The sequence below is a fragment of the Ciona robusta genome, chromosome 8 (genome assembly GCF_009617815.1).
Source record: "Ciona robusta chromosome 8, ASM961781v2".
Lineage (NCBI taxonomy): Eukaryota > Metazoa > Chordata > Ascidiacea > Phlebobranchia > Cionidae > Ciona > Ciona robusta.
The window spans coordinates 988563-1004291 of NC_143242.1; the positions used below are offsets into that span (position 1 = coordinate 988563).

At 35.6% G+C, this 15729-nt stretch overlaps 1 protein-coding gene across 1 annotated transcript; it reads right to left on the reverse strand.

The window, feature by feature from the left end:
* Positions 1–1967: 1967 nt before the first annotated feature.
* LOC149732040 (uncharacterized) lies at positions 1968–15489 on the reverse strand. Its single transcript, XM_089882147.1, has 28 exons — positions 12103–15489; positions 11887–12041; positions 11487–11602; positions 10868–11088; positions 10653–10807; positions 10214–10392; positions 9743–9880; positions 7277–8852; positions 6894–7023; positions 6711–6840; positions 6495–6658; positions 6314–6435; positions 6171–6245; positions 6014–6104; positions 5687–5953; positions 5460–5618; positions 5237–5397; positions 5066–5137; positions 4443–4589; positions 4171–4382; positions 3848–3952; positions 3685–3787; positions 3475–3629; positions 3192–3316; positions 2915–3131; positions 2613–2744; positions 2442–2527; positions 1968–2215 (listed from the first exon to the last, which is right to left on the reverse strand). Exons 1-28 carry the CDS (start codon positions 12534–12536, stop codon positions 2116–2118), a joined length of 5727 nt encoding a protein of 1908 aa, XP_089738273.1. The 5' UTR covers positions 12537–15489; the 3' UTR covers positions 1968–2115.
* Between the last annotated feature and the right edge of the window lie 240 nt (positions 15490–15729).

Consider the following 15729-nt stretch of genomic DNA (forward strand, 5'->3'; position numbering starts at 1 on the left):
TATATTGGTTCTAAACTTTGGTCTTCATTACCAATAGAAATCCGCAAAATGGCGACCTTAAAAAAATTTGTCTGTGCTGTCAAACACCATATGTTTACAAACACTAACTTAAATACTGACTAATACACTTACCATATTACCCTACTTAAACCGTTTTAGCCAAACACACACTTTCATCCTTTCTTTTTTAATCTATAACCCTCTCTTCTATGAATAACCACTTTTTTTCCTATATAAATAACTAGGATGTATAACCACTATTTTTCTATTGTTGCACTTTATACTTTGATTTATTTTAAATTGACCACTGTGAAACACCATACTTCTCAGTTTTTATTCTTTTTTGCATGGTCTGACTTTTACTTTATTGATACAGCACTTACATTCACTGCCACCACATTTTGATGCACATTATTTCAGTGTTCAACATCGACATGAGTACCATTACTTGGCAAGCCGTTGGCACACTTGTGTTTTGTTTGTTTAATTTCCTAATTTCCCTTGTGCCGGCCCTAATAGAACTCTGTCCAACAAGTTACTGTTTCCGTAGCTCACATTACTATCCTTATATACCACATATTCTGCATGTCACTCATTTTTGTTCATATTTTAATTTTTTCATTAATTCAATTCTGCTGGTCCACTCTTCTTTCCAATACTTGTTTATATACTGTAAACTTTGGTGGAATTTCTTTTTGGGGGTTTTGTTTTTTCATCATGTTCCAATCTTTGGATCAATATTCTTTAAGGCCGACTCCCCCCATTGTACGGGTTTTGTCCTTACGCACACTTCTTCAAATTAGAACTTTAATATGTTTAATTAAATGCTATTTATTTAATTTTGACATTGTATCATCTGTAGGGTGTAACGGTCACGCCTTTTATCCAAAACATTATTTCTTTCTTTTTTATCAATAAGCGTGTTTTAACAACTGTTGTTTTACCGTTACTACCCGTCTTTTCGCTTTTTGTCAACTCTCTTGTTCTTCGTTATCGTGACCGAAGAGACGAAATAAATTTCATTCATTCATTCATTCTCCAATTACCTCACGAAATAGATTAAGTCAAATTGATTACTTTAAATTCAATTAAGTCGGGAAGGTATTTGTATAATTAAAAAAATATACGCCCGGTCCCTTTTGTATGGAATACATTTGTTTTGTGTTTTCTATGGATGTATAATTTTACTGCCGTATCTTTATAAATAGTAATATTTAACACTTTTACTACAACGCATGATTATACGAGTTTTACAGACCGACTTTCATAACATGTTATAAAGTCCCAACCCGTACATTATAAAATCGACGCCACTGCTGTTATATTGCAAATAAACCTATTGGGGGTTGCTCGTTAACATTTATAAAAATTAGCATATCACAAATATTCGTCTTTATTTTATTTTCTTGTTTATTACAGTAATGCAATTCTTGTAGAATTTACATTTTTATGGTTTTTTTTTTCCATCATGACCAAACCCTCGAGTCAATCCTCCCCGACTCCCCCCTCATTGTACGGGACGTGTCTTTTGTTTCTATTAGAAGACTTACTTGATAATAATTAAACAAAAATTTCTTGTTTGTTCGCTTAGTGGAGCTGCTTCGCTTATTTTCTTTCAAACAGATATAAATATATTTTAAACTCCAAGTGTGTTTTAACAACTGCAGTTTTGTCGCTATATCCTGTCTGTTTAAAATTCTTTTAAGTCCATGCTACTGTAATCGAAAAAGACAAATAAAGTTATTATTTTTATAACTTTGCAAGAATTTTTTGGGGGAATTTCGGCAAGTAGAATGTACGTATTTGACTTTGTTCCACAGAGCTCGTACACGACAAAGAATTGTCGTTAAGTGTCTTCTTTAAGGACACTTACGGCCACGTAAATAGTTCCACATCAACTGTACCAAAATTAGAAAATTTCACCGGCTTTCAAGGCATTTCCATGAAAAATCATTACGACGTTGCTCCTAATTGTAATGGATATTTATTCATTTTTACCTATACATTTAAAAGAAACAACAACAAGAGTGTTGTTCTGTAGCGTTGCTCAAGAAGGCTTTACAGTGCAAATAAGTTACAAACAATTACAGTTTATACAATTTTAATTAACGAGAGTCAATATACACTGCTTGCAAATGAGTCACGTCGATCGCCATCTACTGTTGGATCCTTTGAAACTCGCAACTTCAATCGAATGCGTTTTGCGGGTGTAAACCTGAAATATTTCATTTGGTTGATGACTTTTTATTTGTTATAGTAGAAATTTAGATAACATTTCATGCCCAACATACGCGATGGACGAACAAATACCGTAAAACGGCCTTCCCAAGTTCACCTGCGCCCATAATGACGTGCGGTGTCTTATATATAATATCTTTAAACGTATAAATAAAGTGTCTTATAACAAAGAGGATACGTTTTGTATTTGTAAAAAGTCTTACCCGGGTTGTATTTCAAATTCATAAGGTATAGGGAAAGAATTCATAGTAGTTGCTGCTGCTTTTGTCATTGGACGACCAAGAGGTACCTGGTTACATTCATTTTACTTATTTGTCACATCAAATTACGCTGATAGATGTTGCACATGTTTTAAATGTAGAAGATTATCATACCATGTCTCTTTGGGGCTCCAATACTTTATCATTGCTGATTTTGTCTCTTGACATGTCCAGGGGGTTGTCAATGATACTTTCATGGGTGATCAAAAATAAAGGAATGAACGCCATGTAGTCAATGAACGAGACCTTTAACAAACAAGAAATTAAGCACTCAAACATAAATTTTATGTGACTTTAAACACCTCTTTTGACAAATTCATTTATCCTATACCATACGTTGCGATATGTTAGCTGTTCAAGTCGCCTTTCAGCAGAGCAACCCAATCTATAAGCCCACAAAAATAAAACCTATTTACTTCTCTATAGGGATTTGGCTCTATTTTGTTTATGACGTAATCTTCCTGTGCACGACTTAAACCCCCAGCAATAAGTTCGATTCGAAGTGAAGTCACTTTTATGTAGTTCGAACTTCGATCTGAGCTTGTGTTCCAGTAGAACATGGCTCTGTATAAACCGATCTTTCGTTCCATATCCGCCAAATCGTTTATTTCCATCCACTGTCGAGTTTGGTCACTGGTTGTACAAGCAAATTTAGTGAATATCTGAATATATCTAAAAAATCATACAAATTACTCGACAATGCTGAGAAATCGTTCACAAAGCGCACAAACAACGGCAAACATCTTGAATGTTACTGTAGTTGTTTCATCAATTCCAAGCACTTTCAAAATGTAGTTAATTTGCTTGTCACTCATTCCCTAAAAAATACTAATAGTAAGGTTTTGTTTATTCTTCGCGCTTTCTATAAAAATACAACACCAATACTACTCTCGGTATATGAATTTATATCAATACTTAATGTTCATAAGTAAATTACCCGAAGACAGAAATATAATTTCAATTTTCATGAACCAACCTGTAGACTTGGGATACCTTCTAATGCAACTCTTGTTTCTTCCATGTTTAAAAGATAATTTTCATCTCTATCTTCAACTAAAAACGCCTTTCCGTAAATTTCAAGGCTAGCTGGCTCCACCAAGCGATAATGTGATAAGTAGTCAATAGCGCCTTCTGTAGAAATCAATACAAGTAATATTCTGGTTGTGCAACTACATGTAAGTTTTGCCTTTCTCGTCGAGATCAGATGTGCCGTGTTCTTGTGCCAAAACTGAAAACCTAGGATCGGAATCATTCAATGAACATTTTTCCAAAAGTTGTTTAAGGCGGTTCTACGAAAAAAACGAGTTGAAATAGTTACTATTTATTTTGTAAAATATCACAGTCCTGACCTGCATGTGTGTCCCACCCTTTAAAAATAGAACTTGAACTCTTCGTTGACCAGTTAATGGTGTGGATGGTCGTTTTCCTAAAGCTGTTGTTTTTTCCTTTAAGCGCTATCAAAGAATGCGAAGTTTGAATTTATTTATTTTTTTTGATCTAAAACAAAAATGGATCCCGACAAAAAAGCATCCAATTTTAAGCAGACGAATAAAATGGTTTGGGGTAATAGAAATTGAAATCTTCGAGACGTTGGTCTACTCTATAGGATTCCAAAGTTAAGAATTGTTGACTTTTTAAATTAAGTCAACGTGAAATGATCATATAACCTTACTTTCTTAACTACTTTAACAATTCTTCCTTCTTCGTCCATAAATTCTTCAACGTACTCCTCTTCATAACTCTTCTCTAACATTTGTTTCTCTTTCTTCTTCTTTTTCTTTTTCTCTTGATGTTTACTAATATCAAACACCTCCTTACTTATCTTCCCGTCTTTGATGCGCCTCCCATCCTTCGTCAGTCGAATTACTTCGCCGTCTTTGTCATCTATATAAATATGCATTTAATTTTTATAATTTTTAACATTGTAATTTACAAATAACAAACATATTTGTCTTGAAATAAGTTTGTCGGCATCCGCACTCCCAATTGAATCATATTCTGATTCGGCATCCAGTTCATCATCTTCGTAAACCTTTTTAACTTTTGATCCTTTCTTTTTTGTTACTTTCATTCGTCTTCTTTGTACTGTACCTGTTACGGATGAATAGTTTATCATTGCAGTTTAACTTTAGTGGTTTGTAAAAAATAACTAACAAGTTAATTTATTTTGGAAAACACTGAAACTTGTTTGGCGTCGTGCCACAGTGTTTAGCGCGCCTGACCTAGAAGTTACGGATACTACTGTGGACGTACGTGTGGTCACTAATGGATTGTCCAAATTGTTAGCCATGCATAAAACAAAAAGTAAAAAATCCCAAAAAGAGCTATCGCCACCCATCCAGTTACATTCATGGTAACTCGTAAACTGGCACTATTAGGTGTATGTAACAGACCACACGTGTTAAGACATCTATCGTTGCCACGCAAAGTTACAGCATTCATTCAATAATAGGCGTTAATACATGTTCTCTTTAAAAAGACGCGCCTGTCTAATTGAACCAGTACCCACAAATCCGTATCCTGTTGGCAATTTTATACCCCGTTTTCTCATGTCTCCATAGACCTACCATCTTCCTGAAAAACGTCTTCGTAAATAGATTCAACGTCATCGCTGTCATCTGAAGAATGTCCCTTTGCTCCTGATGATTTAGAAAAATATAAATTCAAGTATAAATTAAACTTAATGTATTTATATATAAGATTCGTTGACATTTAAAAGTCAATTAAACTGATTCAACCTTTTTCTTTCTTCTTCTTTTTATTTTGTTTGGAAAGACTCGCCACATCATCCGATTTATCATCTGATGAGGTGACATCAGAATCTGACCCTTGTTTTTTCTTCTGAGACCGTTGCTTCTTTTTTTCTCGTTTATGAGACTTCTTGTTCCAAGGATCGTCCCTACAAGTAAGACAAACCTTCGTTTCGGTGATTCTGTAAAATATTTATCTCGATATTCTTACGGATCATCATATCCGATATCTCTTCCATCTGACTTTTGGTTCTTATCCAAAATTTTTCGACGGCTTCCTTTGTCATATTTAACCGCAGTTCGACCATCGACCCAACTATCATCGTCAGAACTTGATGATACGTAGTCTTTGCCTTCTCTCTCTCTTCTTCTATAAATATTTTCAACTTATCAAAACGCAGTGCTTCAGGTACGTTAGCAAAAATTGACACAATTTACCTCTGCTTCCGTTTTTCTTTTTTATCAATATAGCGCTCGTATTCCTTTCTTTGTTGTTGTCGCTTTTCTGCCCTTACGATCTTTTCTTGTCGACGCCTCTCATACGCTTTCCTTTCTTTTTTTGACATTTTAGCTAACCGCTCAGCATTTTCTTCTGAACTAAGCGAGCTAGAATCGGTACTCGGGGGACGCGGCGGTCGTTTCTTCTTGCCATGTCGCCTTCTTTCATAGGAGTAGTAACTATCGGAGTCGGAGTCGCTCAGTTTTCTGTTTGTTAATAGTAGTTTAGTTTCAAACCTAAAATGTTACATATATTATGTGACAAACCGAGATCTTCTGTGTCTGTCTCTTCTACGCGATGGTTTTTCGTCTCCTGCAGAACTTTCTTCGGTGCTCGTGGAATATCTTCGACGGCGGTCTATTGCATGTATGTTATGTATAGTACCAGAAAGTTTTGTCATTTTAGAAAAAATACTAAACATACGTCTTCTATGAGTATCTCTCCGCTTTCCTTTTCGGTCGTCCTCGCTGTACGAATCAGAATCGTCATCATATTTGTCTATTTTAAATTTAACTTTAGCTTGCCTTATCACATACTTTAAAAAAATTCAGATTAAAACTTTTTACGTTTTCTGCGACGCCTTCGATCGTGTTTCCTTCTTGAAGTTGAATATTCGCTCGACGAAATAGAATCATAAGATGAACTGCTGTCACTGTGATGTCTGCGTCTTCTTCGTCTGTGCCGATGCCTGATAAATAATGAGGTGTTAAAAAGTGATGTTAGAATTATGTTATTTTTTCTTCAAACCTATCGCTGGATGAATCTGAATAGTAATGTTCGTGCCTTCTTCCTTTTTTGCGGTTTTTGTGACGCTTTCGACTTCGGGAATCGTCATCCAAATCACTGTCTGTGCTGCTTCTTGATGATCTGCGGTGACGTCGTCCGTGTCGTTTGCGATTGCTCCTACCTCGCTGTAGAGTTAAACAGACTATAATTACCATTTGCATCATACAATGATCTTACTTTGTGTGATCCAGAAGTGCTTGAGCTATATCCAGATCCTCTGCTACTGTGTCTTCGACGTCTTCTGCGTCGGCGATCTCGGTGTGAACTTTCGTCAGAACGACTTTCGTAATCCGAGCCCGAACTACTTCTATGTTTTACTCCGTTCAGTTTCATAAAACATTAAGCAACTAGATTTTATACCTTCGCCTGCGGTGGCGACGCCTGCGGTGATGTCTTCTGTTGCTTTGTGAGGCTGAGTCTGCTCCACTGTCAACAGATGCATATTCATCACTGTCATTACTGTAGTGTCGATGACGACGGCGCCTTCTACCTACACCGAGAAGAAAACTAATAAGTTCGATTAAATTAATAAATCAAATTTTGTTGGTACGCTTCTACAATTAAAATGCTCAATGTGCAATTAATTTCGTCAGTCAAACCGAGATAATATATATGTAAAGGGCATTTGATAATCCGAAATTCTGATTGAAAGGGCAGTTCAGCCATCATTAATCTAATCTAATGAAACAAAGATTCAAAGCATGCAACAGTGAATTCAGTGTTGCAAAGTCTCCATCTCTCACCCTCGTAGCTCCGATCCTCACTGCTACCCTCATCATCTCCACTTGAATATTTTCGGTGTCGACGATGTTTTCCCTGCTTTCTTCGATGTCTTCTTTTTTTTCTATGATCGTTACTTCCATCTGAATATCTGGAATCCCGAGAATCGTAAGATTCGTCGGAAAAATCATTTTGTGAATCTTTCCTTCCTCGCTGTCGACGATGACGGGATCCACGTCGTTTTTCTTTTTTCGTCTTCTTATGGTCGCTATCTGCAGAATCCTCTTGACTAGAGCCACTGGAGCCACGACGTTGTCGCCCCTTTCTGCGCTTTTTATCCTTTTTATGAAGACCACGTGGTGAACTGGATCGAGAACTGCCACTGCCATAATCGGATTGGTCGTCTCCTTGGTTGCGTTTCTTTTTTGCTTTACGTTTACGTTCCGCCCGGGAATCACCCGAAAAGTAACTTTCGTCACTATCGAAAGCATCTTCATCACGTCTATGGCGACCTTTTCGTTTTTTCTTACGTTTTCCCTTTCCCATCATGACGTCCGAATCGTCACTTTTATCACTGTATGTAGATGTCCTGTTTCTTGATTTTCCACCTTTATTTCTAAGATCCCGTTTTTTTCTCCCACCATCAGTACTGTGCTCATCATCAGAGCTGTGTTTACGATGTCTATGTTTTCGACGACGATCTTTTTTTTCATTTCCTTCTTCACTGTAGTCTTCAGAGTCCGAGTGTCTTTCCCGGCGACCCTTTTTCTTACCTTTGCCTACTTTGCTACCATCAGATAAAGAATCTCGAGAATCGGAGCCAACACGATTGTAATGCTTCTTTTTTTTACGGTGCAAGTCTAAGTTATCACTATCCATGTCAGAGTTAGTTTCTGATCCTGCCTGACCTTTCTTCTTTTTCTTCTTTTTTCCACCAGTGCGAAAATTATTTTCACTTCCACTATCACTACCACCAGCACGACCTCTGTGTTTATTTTGACCGCGCCTGCGACGACCTTTACCACTACGATGACCATCAGATGCACTTTCATCATCCGAGTGCTTCCTTCCCCCTTTACGCCTTATTCTTGTTCGACTCCCTTCATCCAAACTTTCTTCCGAATGTTGACTTTTTCTCCTACCATGTTTTCCGTGACGTTTTTTTCTTTGCGAATCACTTTCATATTCATCATCTCTCTCATTACCTTCATTGCGTCTCCCCTTTTTATTACCACGTTGTTTTGTCCCAGCTAAACTTTCATAATCTGACTCTACTGATTCTCTTCTTCTACCGCCTCGTCTTTTCTTCTTCTCGTCACCTCGCATAGTCTCATCATCCTCTGATAAATTGCCATCTTCGTCTCTAGTTTTTTTACCCTCACGCCATACCTCGGCTTGACTGACGTCAGTTCGGTCATTAATACCACCTTTTCGCCTTCCAGAGATACTTTCTTCATCGCTGTCATCAAATCCACGTCTCCTTCGACGCCTCTCGCGCGCTTCTGTGTCACTAAATGCGAGACCACTATCCGCCCTTTCACTTTCATCATAGGAGTCCTCATCGTCAGTTCTCTTCTTGTTACGCCGCTGTTTTGCTCTCTGCAATCATTCAAATAAAAATTAATGAATGCTTAGGAAGTTTACATAAATAATGCCACTTAACCTATTTGCACTTGAAGTTTTATTCATGATTCTTTCGTCATACCGGAGACAAAAAAACTAAACTTGCCGTGGGAGCTGCTTTTACAGACTTATAGATAGGTTGGGGCACAGAACAAGAACAATATTTTTAAATCAACTTTTACGGGTCCCCTGATGGTAGACGAAACCAAATTTGACAATACTATTCGACAGTGTTTTAACCGTCCAACAAGACGCGCGGCAAAATTGATTAACTGCTTTTGAAATGGCGTACCAATGAAAAACTACCAAAAAAACATCAACTTGGCTACATATCATGCTGACTCAGTACTTATAGTTCATTTTAATCATTTTGTTTATATTAAAACGTTCATTGTTTCTCATTGGTACCTGCTGTAACATTTATTAGAAAAGAGTTCTAACAAAATATTGTTTAGAAAATATCAACGAAATTCAACCATTATAAGTATGCTATATTTTATATAATAACATTCTGTAGGTGATATCTAGAAATTAAAGACAGAGAGTGTTCACTTAATTTTTAAAGTGTACAATATTTTTTTAAGTGTTATTTATTTGTATTCGTAATATTAAATTTGTTAATAAATAAGAAATAACAAGGATTTAGACAACTTCTGCTTGTTTGCGAATCGTTAAATAACTCTCGTGTGATTTAATACATTTCATTGAAGTAGTTTTAATTAATAAAGTTATATATTTTGGAAGTACTAATTCATGGTATCCTCCTAAAAGCCGTATATTTAAATATGGAAAAACATTTGCTTAATTGTCCAAACTTTCATTACCCTAATATAAGTAAGTACCGACATAAGTTAACAATATTTTACCTTAATCGTTTCAGTATCGGTTATACTAATTAATTCACCCTCATCGTTCAGCAACGGAATGCCATCATCATCTAGTGCAACATCATCCGCACCAACTGACTGTGCATCCCATGAATCCAACATATTTGCATCCTCTTTCTGTAAAATAAACCCCAGTTATGATCACTGATGTATGATATAGTAGGGTAGGGGAAGATGGGACACATTTTCATTCTGTTTTCTCGTCCCATTTAGTAGTAAACAAAGAACATCAAAGTGATATAAAACCGTATTCTCACGACTCCTATAGACCGTTGTTAATTGTTTAAAACACGATCCAAATGTTTGAATATTAATGGCTAAAGGTGTCCCGTCTTCCCCTTTTCTACTATATAAGTAATAAGAAATGAATCATTTAGTTTAGGGAAAAATAGATGCGAGTAAAATGCTTATAGTTTGATTTGAATATTAAAACTCGATCCGTATTCCTACGTTTAGTCCAAGCGAAGCAGCCAGCTTTTCCTTCATTCGTCTCTTTGCAGAATGTGTTGCATTTTTGCCGGCAGCGTTAAGGGAAACCATTTCATTGTATACGTCCTCGGATACATACTCATATTTCTCAATCCGGCGTCCACTTTTCGAGCGCACAAACGTTTTAATTCGTCGCTCTCCTGTGATCAAAATAACGTTGCAGCTAGATTTGTGAAAATTGTTTTCTGAACGGTATTCGAACGGTACTTGTTGCAAAATGATTTACGGAAATAGTTTTTTTCATGTGCTCGTTTTGATATTATAAGAAAGGGAATCTTAGGAGTAACATAAATGTAAGAAAAAGACATATGCAAGTTAGTTTGTTTTTTGGCAAACTTCCAAAAGAAATCATTTTTTACATATAGGTCTTAATAAAACTGCAACTAAACCAAAAAAATACTTTTTCCATCGCTGTTGACTCTCCAGGCAAGTTTCTCTGTAAATATAACTCGTTGTTCATGCCGAAGTAGATTAAGTTGTTTTTCCTCCTCTTCTTTGGCTTGTTCAATCAGTTGACGTACAAACCAATAGCTATGTCGGAATCCACCACCGATTCTGTGTAAGAATACAAGGAAAACGTTAAAAACCACACGTTATAGTGATAAAATGTATAACCTTATATATTTCGTTGTTTCACACTTGAAATGCTCCATTCTAAGAGCACAGCGCCAACATTCATTCACTGTTTCTTCTTTATTGGCGGTTTTGATTTTATTGCTTGTAGTTTTTTGTATCTTTGTACTAAATTTATCCCGGACTGTACCCGGTCGGGATGCTGACATTGGCAGAGCTGACACAAAACCACGATACTCAATCCGTTTTTCATCACGGGAACTCTATACATTAATATGTTTAATAGAGAAAATTATATAGGTCGCATATATAATTTCGTAAGTATGTTATGCCCTTAGCAGAAAGAACGTTTCTTATATTGTTTCGCAGTTCTTTTAGAATACAACGAGATGTGAACGAAACCTAACAGAACTAAACAAACAAATCTTTATTGTTCTGGCGTCCTTTTATGTTTTCCTTTGTTCGCAAATAATACAGTCCATATGACTCCTCCAATTAAAGGTGAGATGTACTTCTTTGTTTTAAAACGAAGGGCGAATGTTTACAAAAGCGAATATTTCTATTCATCGCGGTCTTCAAGGGGGGACAAAGCGTATTGTATAAACACAGTAATTAATATAGCAACGTAAGTACATCACGGTAAGATATTGTTGTATATTACCCAGACGTGTGGATGAATTGCAGGTAATCGTTCGACATCGTTTAAAGTACTTTGTACGAAGTATGGAGCAAGTCCTTCGCATGCTGTTCCACTTCTACTTTGTTCTCGAACCGTATCTGCTCAAATTCAATATATGCTTTATTTCAAATCAATGCTATTTTTTTCAATCATTTGATACAGTAGAGTGGGGGTAAAACGGGACATCTTTAGCACATAATATTTCAATGTAACAATTAAAAACAGTGTATGGGAGTCGTGAGAATACGGTGTTATAATTCTTTGAAAGTTTTTTGTTTACTTCCAAATGGGACGAGAAAATAGAGTGAAGGTGTCCCATTTTCTCCCCTTCTACTATATAACTATCTTGTGCGAATTAATGTAAAAATATATTTTTGTTTACCCTTCGCTAAACCAGGAAAGCGGTGTTGGGAAATGCTGGTCTTTGCTGTATGCACATTGTTCCGGTTATACTCCTGAATAATTGCCGCTCGGTTTTCAAGTTTAGGCAGCAGAAGATCTCCATCTTCGCTCGTTAAGGCAGACATATTCATATAACTGCAAAACACACGCACAACTTACAATACATTACAAGTTTAAAATGAAAATAAATACGCACTTGCTTCGATAAAACGGTTGAACTTCTAAAGTATTTTTTTTCTCTGCGCGGTTATTAACTGGTGTGCTGCTTGGTGCTGTTGGTGGTTGTCTGTTATCTTGATCAAAACAAGGGGTTGGTTTTAGTATTGTTTGGTTACTTTGACCTTTTAAAAGATCTATTTCTTTTTTGACTGATGGTTGTATCAGCTCCACTGGTTGGAGCGGCCTAATCAGTAATCCAGATTCGGCTATGCACTGAACACCTGTGCTGCAAACGGCAGAACTTCCGTGCTGGACAAATTTACCGCTCGGAAACTTAGTTTCCAATCCCGGAAAACTCGACCCTGCGACGTTTAAACATCGTTCGTTCGAAAGTTTTGTTGTGGCAGATATTCGCCTTCCAGTTCGAGTATTATTTTCGGCGATATCGGATTTCGTCATCAATGATACCATTGTTGGTAAGATCACCAAAAACTAAAATCAATTCAAACTATTGTTCCAATTACCAATTCATGTCTAAGCACCCGTAACCGGTTATATCCTTCCACCCTGAACGAACCTCGGATATTGATTGCGTATTATTGTACACACAACACAATGAGAGCGAAGAAGTGTGGAATTCGAAACCTGAACAACGCTCATCTAGTTAACCCAGTTTCGAAGTTTCCGAAGCAATAGTTGTACGACTTTTATATATATATACATAGTAGAGTGGACGAAAATACCATTATTACATGTTTTAAACGACTAACAACGGTCAATGGGAGTCGTGAGGATATAGTTTTATAATTCTTTGAATATTCTTTGTTTACTACTAAATGAGACGAGAAAATAGTCAAACGGTGTTCCATCTTCCTCCACCCTACTCTATAGACAAGTTAAGTGTATCTAATACAGCGTATTTATTGCCACAACATAATATTAGATAACAAACGTGTAGCTCAAAATTATTTACCGGTTAAAAATCTTCTAATTTAACAAAACTAAAACAAAGACGATGTGCAAATATATTCACTCAACGAACTAAAACGCGGTATATTGTGTGTGCTTTAAACAGACCACCGATTTTTAACAAATTTATTCATCCATTTATTTAAATCGAACCACAGATTTTTTTTGGCTACGACAAAGAAGCTCCGGGTCTTTCACAACAACAGTTTTCAGACTGGCATTTTGCATGTACGGTATACGGTGGAGAAACACTTTTTTGCTCTACAGTAGAGTGGGAGAAGACAGGACACTTAAGCACATATTGCCCAATATTTTAAAAATCAAAATGTAGTGGGATGGGGGAAGATGGGACACTTTGTCAGAGAAGACTTTCTTTTAATTTTCTTTTTACGGACCCCCATTTAATGATAATCAGGAAAATAATGTTAGAGAATTATTCGACAGTATAATCACGAATTTATAAAATCGCTTTAATGCTAGCTACGGTTTTTAATTATTAAAAAATACGTTAAATATGAACAGTAATTTTGAATAGGTAAAATTGCGAAATAGTGAGGTGCTAATTTTAAGGGCTCGCTATATTACAGTAAAGGCCATGAAATTTTGTAAGTTGCGAGTGTGAACGATTTAACTAGTTTTATAGTTAACTTTGAATGTTTCGTACTGTTTGATTTTGTCTCATAAAACTAATTGACACCAATTTAATAAAATATAATAAAACACACGAGGAGTTATTTATCGATCCGCACAACAAGTGAAATTTTACAAATTCGAAAACACACAGGATAAGATGGGACAGTTTAAAATCGTTGTTAATTTTGATTATTAAGTGTATTTATAAATAGGAATATACGTAACTAACACGAAATAATACTGTACGCTTTGAAAATTAAGTCGAAACATTCTTTTTCTTGCCCAACTGCTATAGTTTTTAACATGTTACCTATACATTATATTATTGCATAACAATTGGTATTGTTTGAACGCAATGTTCGTACATCAATGGATAAATATTGTATTCTACAAATGTATATCAACTTGTAATAACAGAAAATTGATAATAACTATTGATAAAGTTTTTTTTATTTTTGCTACAAATTGGGTACTACTGCTCTGGTTTTGGCACAAGTCACTTCTTATAAATTATCACCAAGTGCAAATGACCAAATTTAGAATATATTTTAAAATATTATCTTTTTATTATATCAGTATCTTATAGTTGAATAACTCCTGAGGTAGGCTATAAATTACTAAATTAAAAGCAAATATTTCAAAGTTTAGCAATTAAAACATACAAAGTTACAAAGTGGGGGAAGATGGGACTCTAAATTGAAATATATTTACATTAGCAGTATTCTAATACTTGTAGTTAACCTACCGAGTTTAACAGGCTGTGCTAGTTTCTTTGCCATGTAAACTTCATATATATACCGTTAAACCGATATTTTTTTGTTGTTTTTATTCCAAAGTAAAGTCATTTTGACCCTTGCCTATTTTCTGCACGCTTATATATTAGTGGTTTTTACAAAACTAAAACTAGTTTTATGAGATAAAATCAAACTGTACGAAATATTCAAGGTTGTTTTATGAAGCTATGAAACCAGTTTAATCGTTCGCACACGCAAACTAAAAAAATTCTTCGGCTTTACTATGATTTAGCGAGCATTAAAAAATAGCACCTTACTATTTCGCATTTTTACCTGACCAAAGTATACTGTTTCTATTTTACACATTTTTTTTATATTTAAAACAGTAATCAGCTTTGACGGGCGTTTTATAAAGTCGTGATAATACTGTCGAATAATTCTGTAACCTTGTTTTCCTGATTATTATTAAATGGGGGTCCGTAAAAAGAAAATTAAAAAAGTCTCGTCTGACAAAGTGTCACATCTTCCCCCACCCTACTATATATGTACATATATATATAAACTTTTTGTTTTACACAGTCATTCTTGTCTTGCTATTTTAAACACAGCACCAATCAGACATGATTACTCGAATTATGGTAAACTCCTATATGGTTACTTTAAATACAGGTTTAAAAACGAAATATTGCTTTTTGACGCCACAGTGCCCGCGAGCAACGTTTTTTATAACTTTAAAACTTGATTTTTAAACATAATTTCTTCTTTTATTCAAATTGAAATTCTGACGATTACTTTGCTATATTTTTATACGCTTCTTTTGCAGAGACTGACGATGCCCTTTAGACGAAATATATTTCTCAATTACTACTAGTGGTTGGACTTGATGTTTGTTGGTCCCGTTTTCGTAGCACCAGATCATTAAATTCACCTAACATTTAAAATTAACAATGATTTTAAACTGTACGGTCTTATCCTGTGTGTTTTCGAATTTGTAAAATTACACCTGGTGTGCGAATCGCTAAATAACTTCTCGTCTGTTTTAATATTTTTTTTTAAAATTGTTGTTAATGAATAAAGGAATGATAGTACTAACTCGTGGCATTAACCAAAAACCGTCTTCTATCCGATGTTGATATTGGAAATATTTGGCAACATGTGCTTAAGTGTCCCATCTTGCCCCACACTACTGATACGCTTTGTCAGAAAAAAACCACGAGACGCAAGAACAACCGCCCAGCGATAAATCCATTCTCACATTTACGGTTGAGGTGGAAGGTATGGAGGTCCTGGAGTAGGAAACCGATTTAAGTCTATCGTGCAACCAGTGT